This window comes from Gallus gallus, chromosome 1 (genome assembly GCF_016699485.2).
Source record: "Gallus gallus isolate bGalGal1 chromosome 1, bGalGal1.mat.broiler.GRCg7b, whole genome shotgun sequence".
NCBI classification, from domain to species: Eukaryota; Metazoa; Chordata; class Aves; order Galliformes; family Phasianidae; genus Gallus; species Gallus gallus.
The window spans coordinates 154,175,553-154,188,881 of NC_052532.1; the positions used below are offsets into that span (position 1 = coordinate 154,175,553).

The following is a 13,329-nucleotide window of genomic DNA, read 5'->3' on the forward strand; positions in this document are numbered from 1 at the left end:
AGATGATCTAAGGAAATTTTGGCCACCATGTAGCCATTGCATGTAGCGAGCCATGCGTTAAGAAAGGGGGCACTGCTCCCTGCCAGGAGTCCGACCTGCTCGTGGTACACAGCATAAAGGCCGTGGGAGGCCGGCGCTGAAGTAAGTCACATCAGTACGAGGTCTCAAGGCAGAGCAGAGATTGTAGCATGAGGGGTCAGCACGGTGACAGTCCCCTAGAACCGGGCGTTCTGCCCAAGACAGCGAAAGAGAAGCGCTCCCCTCCATCATCGGCAAGCATAAGGGCTCTCCACAGGTACCCGTGGCCCACACGTTCTCTCGCCACACTCCGCCCTAACGTGGCAACAACCCCGCACTGAAGACCGCCGCCGGCTGCTGAGGGCAGGTGCGACACTCACCCGCCCCGCACTTCCCGGGGGCCGCGCGGGAGGCGGGGCGGCGCATGCGCTTGGCTCCGCGAGGGAGGTGGGGCCCGGGCGGCTGCGCGGCCAGGGCGGAGGCGCCGAGCAGAAACTCCGGAGAGGAAGCTGCAGCCGTTGGCCTCCGCCCCCTGTAGCGGGAGGAGGAAGCGAGCGGCCGGGCCACCGGTCCCGAGGCGTGCGGTGCTGCCCGGAGCTCAGCGCGTCCGCCTGCGGGAGAGAGCGGCGGCGGCCGGCGCTGCGTCCGGGCCGGAGGGGCAACCGGGGCCCCGCGCCCCGCCGAGGGGAGCAGCGGGCGCGTTTCCGCAGCCCGGCCCCGGCCCGAGTGGATGCGCAGCCCGCGGGGCGGCGGCGGCGGCGTCAGCGGCCTCCCCATGGCCGGGCCCCGGCGGTGAAGGCAACGGGAGCCGCCTGTGTGCGCGCCGGGCCGGCGGGCAGCGCAGCCACCAGGGGGCGGGCGGGGAGGGGATGAGCGCCGCAGCCGCCGCCTCTGCGGGCGCCGCCGTCGCCTCCTGCACCGGGGCAGAGGGCGGCTTCTTCTTCCTCTCCGGCGGCTCCGCTCCTGCAGGGGCCATGGGGCCCGAGGAGGGCTCCGGAGGCGCGCTGGGAGCCCTGCCCGGAGCGCTGCCACCGCCGCCGGGCTGCCGGGGCCGCTACCAGCTGCTGCTCTCGGGGAAGGCCCTGGCCGACAGATACCGGAAGATTTACACGGCGGCGCTGAGCGACCGGGAGCTGGGCGGCCACCCGGGCAGGTAACGTGCTCCTCCTCCCTTCGGTGTTTTAGAGGCCCTTCCCCGAGCTGTCTTCCCGCTCGTCGCCCCGTGCCATGCGGCCGCTGCTGCGGATAAAGCGGCCTTGGGGTGGGGGGAGCGGCGATGCAGCCGCCTGGGTGCCGTCCCCGCCCTGCAGCCCGGCCCTACCCGCCCGCCCGCCGTCACGGCGCAGATGGCGCTGCCGCCCCCGAGGCCCGCGGAGCGCTCACCTGCGGCCGCCACCCCTCCCCCTCCCTCGGGCCCAGCGCGGGAGCACGCCCAGATCGAAACGGAGCGCTGCATCCCCTCTTTTCCCTTCCCCGGGAAGCCCCCTAGGGCTGGCCACTCTCTCCTCGCTGTCCCCGTGCCCAAACGTGCAGCCCCGCCGGCAGTGCCAGGTGCCCCCCGCCGCCCAGTGGCTGGAGAAGCCCTTTCCGCGGAGAGGCGGCTGCCCCCGCCCGCCTGTTGCGCCGCCGCCGCACACCTTGGCCGCTAAACCGCAGCGCTGCGGGATGGAACGATGAGGGGCTGCTGTGGGGTGGGGGGGGTGGGGGACGGGACAGCACTACCCCCGTTATTGCTCTGCACCGCTCCACCGCTCCGCCCCTCCGGCCTGGAGGAGCCCGGGCCGAGCCCTTTGTGTGAGGGGGTTGAAGGGTGGCGGTTCCTTGGCATCCCTCCGTGCCCGGGTGTGCCCCATTATGCCTCTCCGGAGGGTGTTGGGGTTGTGGATGGCACGAGAACGGACGGTTCCTGCGTGAGAATCCCTGAGCGGTGTCAGGCCGTGGTGTGAGTGGGCCTGATGGTAGGTGACGCTCAGGTTGCTGTTGTGCTGTTGTTGTAAGTTGGTGGTGGCTGTAAGGCACGAGGTGGTTGGCATCTCTGCATGTGTTCTGCTTTTTTCTTCTTTTTTTCTTTTTTTGGTGTGTGTGTATCTGAGCAGCAGGAGTTATTCCCTAAAGGAGGGTGCGTATAGGAGCGGAATGGTGTAAGAAACTAGAATAATAATGTAACTTTCCCAAATGGCTCTTGGCCAGTGTCACAACCATGGGCTTACAAACATTGGTGTGTGACATCTTTGTAATTACTGAGCTCTCTTCAGTGTCTGACAGGGAAACTATACTTCTTTACACACACACGCATATATGTATATGCATACATAGTATTATATATGCTGTGTATGTGGTATGTATATATCTGTAGTGTGTACAGATGTACGTTATTTCCATGCATAGTACCTGTCAGAATTTTCTTACCCTCATTTTCCCTTAACGGACTGTTCGTTCTTTTTCCTTCGTCTTCCTTTCCTGCTTTTGAATAGATAATCCTGCAACTTCTCGCTGTAAAGAAGTCTATGTTGAACTTTAATCAGGCATGTGATTGTTCTGTGGCGTTCAGATGTCTACCTGAATTCTTACCTTGACACATCTGTGTTGCTTAAAGCTGTAGCTTTGGATTTGTTGTGCCCTCAATGGTTTCTGGTTTCATCATAATTACACTGGTATCTTTTCAACATGCTGTTGTAGAAAATATCGGCTTTGAGTGTCAATTTCTGTGTTTCTTTTAATTGGCATACGTAATGTATTAACTACTTAATACATTAACTACTTATTGTAGTATTAAATTTGAACTTCAAGGTACCTAAGCTTCTTGCTGAGTCTGTTTCTTATTAACACGTTGGCAATTAAGAGAACAGTGACATTGAGAAGTTCCCATGTACCTTCGGTTTTGAAGACCAGATTTAGTTACTTCTTGTGGCTACATTGTGTTATCATAGAGCAAATCCAAGATGCCTGAATCCTCTAGGTGGGGGAAACAGATTGTCTCAAGGTCAGTGACTGCTAGTTACTTTCGGGGAATACAGCCAATACTGGGTAATAGAACTTTTAAGAGGTTTAATGCTTTATTATTAGCTAGTGCCGATGTCTCTTGTGGATGACGGCAGCCAACGTGCTGCTCATAATCTCCACTCTTCTTCTGTATCAGCATCCAAACATTCCTGTTGAAAGTTTGAGAATTTCAGCTACATAGCAGTATTTAAAAAGAAATTTCAAAAGTGCTATCTAAAATTATCTTTCAAAGTTAAAACGATAAATATCTCCAACACTTCCCAAAGAAATACTGCAAAGCAATTTGTGGCTCTGTGTAGTTACTACAGTAGATAAGTGTCAGATAGCTAAAATGAAGACTCCTTATAAACCTTATTACCTTAACCTCTAATTAATCTATATGGAAAATCTAACCCTGTTAATCTGTCACTAAGAGTGTTTGTGGCGATAAAAATATATTGAAGTAGCTTAAGCTAAAATTGGCTTTTAGACATTAATAACATCTACCTGTGCTCTGAGAAGGCTCTTTATGCTGAAGAGTGATAGTACAACCTGCTTGCAATGTGTTGACGTAAATTTTTTGTTTCAAGTCTGCAAATTGTGGTCTGCACTTAAAATAGTGTGGTCAGTGCCTCACTGAGCGCATTTATTCCAACCCTTATTTAAATGCTTATGAAGAACTAGAAAACAGTATCAGAATGCCTGTGCACAGACAGGGAAATTAGGCATTGTGAGGGATGTTTAAAAGCTGCGTGCAAGATTAATTTCACATTTGCAAGGTGTTTGTGCTAGCTGTCATCTGAAAGCAGTGAATGTCACGTGCTGAGTAGGATGGAGTAATTGGCTTTGAAACAGAGCTAGCAGTGCTTTGCATTTCCTCATGTAGTGCTGGCTGTGGTGTTATGAACACTTTTTGGTCTCCAGAGGAGACAGTTTGGTTGCTGTGCTTGTTGCCCCCACCACGTTGATATTATTTATATAGTCTCTTGTGGTAACAAATTAAAGACTTGTGCTGGGTTAAAATTAACTTGCCAAAAATGGTTTGTTGTAATCCAGACTAATTCTGCAATCTGACTCACCTTGTGATCGTACCCAAGTGTGTAACAGCATGAGTGGAACGGCTGCGCAGAGTCTCTGTATGGAGAAGTGGAAGGAGAGAAGCAGTTTCTCTTGTCACCTGTGCCAGGCTAACAGTTTTATGAAAGGGAACAGGAAAATCTATCTAATCCTGTAATTTGACATCATCTTCAGTCAGATGGCTTGACAGGTGCATTTCCCACTGATATTCAAGATTGGTCTGGAAGGTGAATGTATTGTGTGCTCATTTTATAGTCCCTGCTTTGTGGCTACTGAAATACATGAAAATGACTATCAGTGGCATTATGGCTGGTATGGTCATGGAGGTCTCTGAAGTTGTAGCAGCAAGTATGAGTCTCTTTAGAGGACAAGTAGAAACTTTGTCATTGTAACATTAACTCACTCATACTGGCTTACGAGTGGATGAAACTGTCTGCTCTGCTACTAAGAATAATAGAAGTCATTAACTGTTTTCACTCCTGAAACTTTGTATGTGCAAAATAGGGTACTTTAAAAAATATTTTTGATTCTCGTGTTTTGTTGTCTAAGCGTATCACTTAGAATTTAATCCTAGGAAGCATCCTCATCTAACTGAATTACTGTTACTATCTCTTGTATGTCTGAGAGTTTTCCTTAAAACGTCAGTCCCTTCTCTTTTACTTGTTTATTGTCAGAAGTATCAGGTAGGTTTACTGTGTTCTTTAAAACCTTTTCTCAAATACAGCTCAAAATGAATTTGTTATAGCTTTTGTGCAGCCTCTCTTGTAGTGAAGATTTTTACTGTACAATTTTGATTAATATGAGTTTTTAATATTAGTGATAATATGTTCTGAAATAGTAATAGTTTCTTATTCATTTTTGAATATTTCCCATCTGTTTTACGGCTTATCAATTGGTCTTTACCGAAAATATTTTTTTCATTTGTCTGAAGAACATAAACTCCACAGCTGTAGAGATAACATCATGCAGATCTAAGAATCATTTCTGAATAGGTTCTTCTTGAATTCCGTATACATTTTAAATTACTTGTGAGGACTATCTGGATTTCTGTAGTAATATTAGGTATCAGAGATGCAGCAGTGTTTATTGAATAATAATCAATATTGAATATACTCTTTATGGTCCTTACTAACGGGATTCATAGAATCATAGAATGGCTTGGGTTGGAAGGGACCTCAAGGATCATCAAGCTCCAACCCCCCTGCTAAAGGCAGAGCTGCCAACCTCCACATTTGATACTAGACCAGACTGCCAAGGGCCCCATCCAACCTGGCCTTGAACGCCTCCAGGGACAGGGCATCCACAACCTCTCTGGGCAGCCTGTTCCAGCACCTCACCACTGTCATAGTAAAGAACCTCCCTGCTGATATCCAACCTAAATTTTCCCTCTCTTCAAGTTAAAACCGTTTCCACTTCATCCAGTGGAGCTTCTGAGATTCTTAATTCCCCCCCCCCCCCCCCCCCCCCCACTGGAAACATCCTGTCAATTACTTTAAAGCATTAGGAGTCTAAAAATATGGCTTTTTATTTTCTGGGTTACATTTTTTGTCCATTACTTCTTTGCTAGGGTTACCTCTTTTAAATTAAATCCTCAACAGGAGTGGGGGGGGAAAAAAAAAGAGCTTGTATTTGTATTCTGGAGAAAACAAAACAACACAAAAAACCCAACAAATGTAATGTTGTGAAATAGCTTGCTGTGAGACCAAGGAAAATGTCAGTAATGACTGAAATATAAAATTTTTGCTATTGACCACAGATCAGATGACTGCTTCTTCACCCATTTTGAATGAAAAAGAGGCAGCCAACTTTTGTTTTATGATGAGCTGGATGATTAAGAAATTTTTGGAGGTTGGCCAGCTAATCTGTTTTCACAGTGCTTAGTTATACATCATTTGGAGCAAGTTTATCACTAACGCTTTGTTCAGGCCTTTCACAGTTAAGTGAAATTCTTAAGTTTTCCCTTATGCCCCTTATGCTCAGTAATGCAATGCTTATTTGACTGGGGCATGTTTTAAATGTATGTTTCAAAACGTTATTGGAGAAATGCTACTGGAACACTTCACCTTTCTATTGCCAAGTTGTTAACAAACATGTAGATGCATAGAAACAGTGCTTATTATATTTGGATATATGAAATGTATGCTCATTTGGTTGTTGGTACATCAAAATGCCTACTTTTTTTTATCTGAAGTCTTCACAAAAGCTGTAAGCTCTTATTTGTTTGAGACTTGATGTTGTCTCTTTTTTGTTGTTTTTTTCTGTTTTTAAATAAAACTCTAATCGTAAAAAGCTTGGAAGATTGGAAAGAGTAGGATTAATTTACATAGAGACTAATAAAAATATTATAGTGGTGTTTATTGTGAAGAATTATGTGCTCTTTATTCCTGTAGAAAAAGATTTGCTTCCCTGCGTTTTTTTTGATTCTCGTATTTTGTAAATATCATTTTACCATCTCCCTGGATACTGGGACCAGCAGACTTGAAACTGCTTGAGGAACTAGTTAGCAAAGTCCCTGGTAATTCTACTTTTGGAGGCATTGAGGTCTGTCAGTGCTGGTCGCTTTCTAAGTACCACCTCTTAAGAGCACGGAAGCAGGCAGTTCCAAAATGTTGCAAGTCAGGCAGGCAAGGCAGAAGGTCAGCTTGGCTGAGCAGGGGTTTTCTAGAGCTTAGGCAGAAAATTAAAGTGCATGACCACTGGAAGTGAGGTTGAGTAACATGGGAGAACTACAGAGATGCTGCTGGATGTTGAAGGGAGATAATTAGAGTTGAAGCAGGTCAGGTCAGTACTGTGAGGGAAAACAAAAAGAGCTTTTTGAAATATGTTGACAGCAAAAGGAGGAGCAGAGATAACATTAGTCTGTTAATTGATGAGGATGGTCATCTAACAAATAGGGTTGCAAGCAAAGCAGAGATGTTCAATACCACCTTCACCTCTGTCTTCAACACTTACAATGAGCCCTTAGTATCCCCAGAGCCCTGAGTTGGAGAGCTGTAACTGCAGGAACAATAAATTCTGTATCAACTCTGAACTTGTGCAGGATTTGCTGCTCCAGCTGGATATATAAAGTCTATGGGGCCTAATAGGATTCATCCAAGGCTCAGAGCTGGCTGATGTCATTATGAGACATCGTTCAGTTATTTTTTCTTGGAAATCTGGAGAGGTCTCAGTTGACTGGAAGCTTGCAAATGTTCCAGTTTTCAAGAAGGGGAAGAAAGAAGACCCTGGTAATTACAGGCCTGTCAGTCTCACTTCAGAGCCTGGTAGAGTTATGGAGAAGGTTATTCTGGGAGTAACTGGAAAACACTTGAAAGAGTGCAATGATTGAACAGCTGACATGGGTTCATGAGGAGAAGGTCTTGCTCAATGAACTTAATCTCCTTTTATGAAAAAGTTATTCGCCTCGTTGACTAAGGGAAGCTAGTAAATGTAATCTGTTTAGATTTCAGCAAAGCTTTTGGTACTGCTTGTCTTCAAAATTTTAATTATTGAAATTATTAAATAAAATTTCTGTATGAAACAAGAAGCTTTTTTGCTTTCTCAATTACAACAGTCTTAATTTCACTGACCATCTAGAACAGCCTTAATGCTCTTATGTTAAGAAACCAGGAATTAAGTTCATCTCTTTTCTGCAGCAGATGAAATAGATGACATTGGCTAGCAATACTAGCTGGTCTGGTGAAGGGATTGTCTTGCTCTGTTCTGGTGCAGCCTCAAGTAGTTTGTGTAGTTTTGGGTGCCACAGATGTAAAAGTGTAGTGTATTAGAGTGACTTAAAGGAGGGCTATGAAAATGGTGAAGTGTCCAGAGGGCGAGGTGTGTGAGGAGCAGCTGAGATCCTTTGGTATGCTCAGCCCAGAGGAGACTGGAGGAAGGCCTCATGATGACCTGCAGCTTTTCACAAGGGGAGCGGAAGGGCAGTACTGAGCTCTGCTCTCTGGTGACAGCAACAGGACCAGAGGGAACGGTGTGAAGCTGTGTCAGGGGAGAGTCAGGTTTGATAACAGGGAAAGGTTCTTCACCAGAGGGTTGTCAGGCACTGGAATAGGCTCCCCAGGGCAGTGGTCATGGCACTGAGCTGTGTGAGTTCAAGGAATGTTTGGACAGCTTTCTCAGATATATGGGTGGAATTTTGAATGATTCTCTGTGAAGCCAGGAGTTGGACTCAATGTTCCATTGGATCCTTTTCAACTCAGGATATTCTGTGATGTATTGTACTATTGGTTAATAGGGATTAACTATCAACTAAATCCATGTATTTTATGCATCTCTTATGTTGTGATAATGAAAATTGTTTTACAGAGTAGTTGTTTTTGAGATGCTGTAGAAGATGCTTAGTCTAACATGGTTTGTATTTCTGCAGTGTTAGCATGGAAGGCATAATGAAAAGAAGGAAGGAGTACTTGCTTCTGAAAAGAAAGTTACAGAACTACTAATATATCACCTTGATTAAAAAAAATTTCAGAGTGAAACCACTGTGCCAAATAGACTAAAATTTGAGTGCCTTTAAAAGGATGGTGTGAAACCCGCAAGGCAAATATTCAGTTTTTGTGAATCGCTAGAAACAAATATCCATTTCTGCAATAATGAACATGAAAATTTATTCAGAAGTCTTGTAGCACCGCTAGACATCTTTGTCCTGTTCGTAGCCGTGCATCCTTCTGTTTCTTACAAGGAAAGTGTTTAGCTTGGAAAAGAAATAATGCATGTAATAGAATCACATTGTCTGGTTTTGTTATTTATTTTGGGCTACAAAATAATACTATATGGGAACTCTTGTTTCCCTGTCACTATTTCAATTATAGGCCAGCTGGAATACAACAGAAGTTTCAGAAAACCTGGAACTAGGTTTTCCAGCTCTGGAACTGTGCTTGTAGAAGAGTGTGTCCAGTAACAGGAGCTACTGTGTGAGCTCTTAATTAGTGACATTCTGAATGTGTACTCGTGGATAAGGAAGACAGTTATGTGGAGAACTTGTCATTTGGTACTGTTCAGCTGCAATATTTGGTCATTGTTACTTAAGATTTTTTAGTATTTGTATGGTAATTGTCTCAAGAAGTTTCTTTTTCCCATTGTTGACTGTTTAGTTTCAGCTTCAGCATTGTTACAGGAATTTTTTAAACTTAGATGAGGCATTTTATAATTTTCCTTTGTTAGATTCTTGATGTTCAATGATCTCTTGGTATTGTTGCCAACTTTGAGGATTTTACTGCTCAGTGTGCTCTAAAGCAATGTGTTTAATGTGTTTTAAACTTTTAAAATAGTTTATCCTTCCTGAATATCAAGTTGTGGATTATTGATGAGAATATTTGTGTAAATGTGATTGGAGGTGTTGATTTCTCGCAATGGCAAAGCTCTCAACTGTTGCAACTTGGTGGATGAAGAATTGGTTGGTCACAGCCAAAGGGTTGTGATCAATGGCTCTGTGTCCAGGTGAAGGCCAGTCATGTGTGATGCCCCCAGCAGTCCATCTTGGGACCAGTGCTTTTCAATGTCTTTATTGATGACATAGGTAGTGGGTTGAGTGTCCCCTCAACAGGTTTGCTGATGACACCAAGCTGAGTGGTGCAGTTGTTAACAGTGGAAAGAAGGGACACCTTCCAGGAGGACCTGGATGGACATGGAAAGTGGGCCCCTGTGAACCTAGTGAGGTTCAACAAGGCCATCTGCAAGGTAAGGTCTTGCACCTGTGTTGAGGTAGTCCTGGATACATGTACAGAAAATAACTAATTGATAGCAACCCCACAGAGAAGGACTTGGGGGTCCTGGTGGATGAAAAGCTGGACATGAGCCAGTGACATGTGCTTGCAGCACAGAAGGCCAATGGTGTCCTGGACTGCATCAAGGGAGAGGTGGCCAGCAGAGCAAGGGAGGGGATTGCTCCCTCTACTCTGTCCTTGTGAGGCCCTATCTGGAGTACAGCGCATAGACCTGGGACCCCCAGCACAAGAAGGATGTGGAGCTGTTGGAATGGGTCCAGAGGAGGGTCATGAGGATGATCAGAGGGCTGGAGCGTGTCTCCTACAAGGAAAGGTTGAGGGAGCAGACTTTGTTCAGCCTGGAGATGAGAAGGCTCTGGGGCAGCTTTGTTTTGCCCTTTCAGTACTGAAGGGTACTGAAGCTTATAGGAAGGAGGGGGACTAAATTTTTGTGCAGACTAATAGTGATAGGACAATGGGGGAGTGGCTTTAAACTAAAACAGGGGAGATTTAGCTTAGATGTTGGGAGGAAATTCTTCACTCATAAGGTGGTGAGGCACTAGCAAGGCTGCCCAGAAAAGCTGTGAATATGCCATCCCTGGAGGTGTTCAAACCAAGGTTGGATAGGGCCCTGGGCAGCTTGGTCTAGTGGGGGGCAGCCCTGCCTAGAGCAGGGGGCTTGGAACTAGGTGATCTTTAAGGTCCCCTCCAACTGATGGCACTCTATGATTATATGGTATGATTTCCAGCAATTGTGGCTTACTCTGTTTCCTTAATATTTTAACTAGTGACTTGTTTTTTTCTTAATTTATTTCAAGATGGTCCACAGCTTTATAGATTAAGAAATAATTACAATTAATTTTACTTGATTGGAATTGTACTTCCATTTTTTAAAGGCGTACCAGTTCTGTTGGTGGTTTACTATTAGGTCTGATATTCGGTTCTCAGTAATCTTCAGACTAATATGTGTGTCCCTAGGATTCTTCCACCTACTGATTTAAGTCCATATATTTATGTGTTCCAGTCATCACTTATTTATTATTTCTTTTTTATGCTGTTAGTTTGTGGGTGGGAGTTCTTTTGTGATTCTGTTGCATTGTTAAACTGGAAGAAAATCTCCGTTAATGTTTCAGTTCCAGTTATGCTAATTGCTGACGTGTTGATGGGTTGATGGACATGTTAAGTGGCCAACATAAGGAGTTAAAGTTAGGTGGTTGTTGGAGTAATTTAAGAAGTCACCACTGCTCACTGCTGACTGCATTTTTATTTAGCACTTCTTCCACTCCCTGCCCCCTGCTGTGTTGTAGTCTTTCTCCTGGCCACAATATTTTGAAGATGCTTTAGTAATTCTTCACCTATGACTACTTGCGTCTTCGTAGAGAGCACATATATCAATAACACAGTTCACGATGAGACATTCTTGCAAGCTGTTTTCTATGTCCTTTGTTTACACTGGAGACGTGACTCCTCACAGCGTTTTTCAAATACACCATTGCATTTCTTTTTCTTGCCAGGAACAGTGCTTCAGACTGAGACTTTTATTGGAATTGTAGTCTTATAATTAAAGCTCTTACATTTCAAATATACTTTTGCTAAGTAGTCTTTCATAGCCAATTCCTTCCATTGTACTGCTCCAAAGGATGAATACTAGAAATCAGTGAAGCAGAATGGGCCACTTATACTGTAAATGGCTATGTTAAGGTTATATGGTTTTTGTATGTTTATGTTTATTATGCTTTGAGTTGATAGGTTGTTTTTTGTTGTTGTTTGTTTTTTTTTTAATAACCAGTATATCTTAGTAAATGATTTGTCATAGCTCTTTGGGACTGATAAATGTGTTGGATTAAGGCTTTCTTGTTTTTGTTACAACTGAATGATACTTCTTTCTTTGCATGTGATTTAGCTGTGACTACTTCAGTCTATGAAAACTGTGGGTGTTTTTCTTCTACTAATTTAAAGAGTCTAAAGCTGTACCAGTTGCATAGCCTCGAAAAGAAACAAAAATCAGTTTTTTGTCCCTGCATAAATCTGGAGGCCTTTGTTTAGATTAGTGCCATTCCTTGTTTTTCTTTTTCTTCCCATGACTTTACTCATATCCCTAAGCATAATTGTCTAAGATAATGGTTTTTGAACAGTTTTATAGATTTTCTGGGAGGGAGAGTAAGAGCAGGTCTTACTCTCCCATGAATGAATAAGCCTTTTGTTGGTAATTTTAGATTCACTGGGATGATCCAAACTGCTCCCAGAATTTTATAGGTCTGCAAGCAAAAATAATTGGGAGTCTCTTATACAGCTTGTGCTACAGTGTCATAGCATTTAGATTATTTTGACCATGGGCTCTGTCAGTCTATGAAAATATTTAGGTAAGACCCCTGTTAAGTGTCAGTCAAATTCTGAACTCTTTCTTTTGCTTCTCCATTAGTCTTGGTCTTTTTGATATTACTTATCTTTAATCCAGTGATCATTTTTATACAGATCTGCAGCCAATCATTTGCATTTGATTGAGGTGAGCTTGTCCTTTGTAATAGTCAGAAAGATGAACATGAGGGAAAGGTGATACAGTAGGGACTAACACAATAGAAAGATGTTATATGGAAAGGAAAAGGATCTGCTCACCCATCTCCAAAGATCCAGGCTCGCAGAGGAGGGATCTCCAACCAGAGATCCTTCTCTGGTGGCAGTCAGCTCTTAATGAGGTCTGGGAGAGGTGCAGCCAGGCTCCATGTCTTCGGGTTGCACAGGTGAATTGCCTTCACCTGTGCTCCTAGGGCTGACTGGGTCCTTTTCCCAGGTTCTCAATTAGTGGTTCAACAGTTCAACTCAACAGTTACCATAATTCTCAAATAAAAAACTTATTCTCCAGTTTTCAGTGTTACAGTCTCATCTCTCTATTTGATTCTCTCACCATGATTTATTGTAATTCATGGCTGACCTTTTTTTTTTTTGATTTCGTTTTTTTTTCCTGCAAGACAATATAGGAACACATCTGTTAGAAAGGATACTATGTCTTCATTACGCTTGTGTGTACTCAAAGTGATCATATCTCTTCTGTTTCTCTTCAAACCAATGGAGTCTCTGTTGCATTTTATTACTATAATGTTCTGCCAGAGAATGTTGACCATTGGCAACTGCAGACTGGTGGGCTTTCAGTAGTATGCACTAGGGAGCTGTGTTGTGCCATTCAGTGAAGATGGCATGTCATTATCTGCAATTTGTGTTCACCTTATTAATAAGTGCAGTTTTTACTAAATTTCATGGAGCCTGTTCTCCAAATTAAATTTTTCCTGGTATGATTATAAAAAAAAAAGTGGCATTGTACACACTGCAGTTGTTGTGGTTGCATTTAGATAGACTAGTGGCTAAGAGTGCAGATGTTGTTCTTGCTATGGCTGATTTACTTTTTATTTTCACCAGAGCAAATGAAAAACAGTCCTAAAATTGTAGAGGTGAGAGATACAGAATGTCTTCCTCTGCACTGAAGAACTCGAGGTAGAATATCTACCTTGCATCTACTAAGTAAAATTAGTTGCAGCTATTAAGTGAAAAACTACAT

The 13,329-nt window shown here is 44.1% G+C and overlaps 1 protein-coding gene across 32 annotated transcripts in view; it reads left to right on the forward strand.

Annotated features, from left to right (window-relative positions):
* The first annotated feature begins 874 nt into the window (after nucleotides 1-874).
* MYCBP2 (MYC binding protein 2, E3 ubiquitin protein ligase) overlaps nucleotides 875-13,329 on the forward strand; it is a 203,873-nt gene continuing 191,418 nt past the window's right edge. For all 32 annotated transcript variants that reach the window (XM_015277213.4, XM_015277190.4, XM_046901818.1 and 29 more), the window contains exon 1: nucleotides 875-1,171. In XM_015277213.4, the coding sequence (XP_015132699.2) occupies nucleotides 888-1,171 (284 nt within the window). In that variant the 5' untranslated portion in view covers nucleotides 875-887. The remainder of the gene's footprint in view (nucleotides 1,172-13,329) is intronic.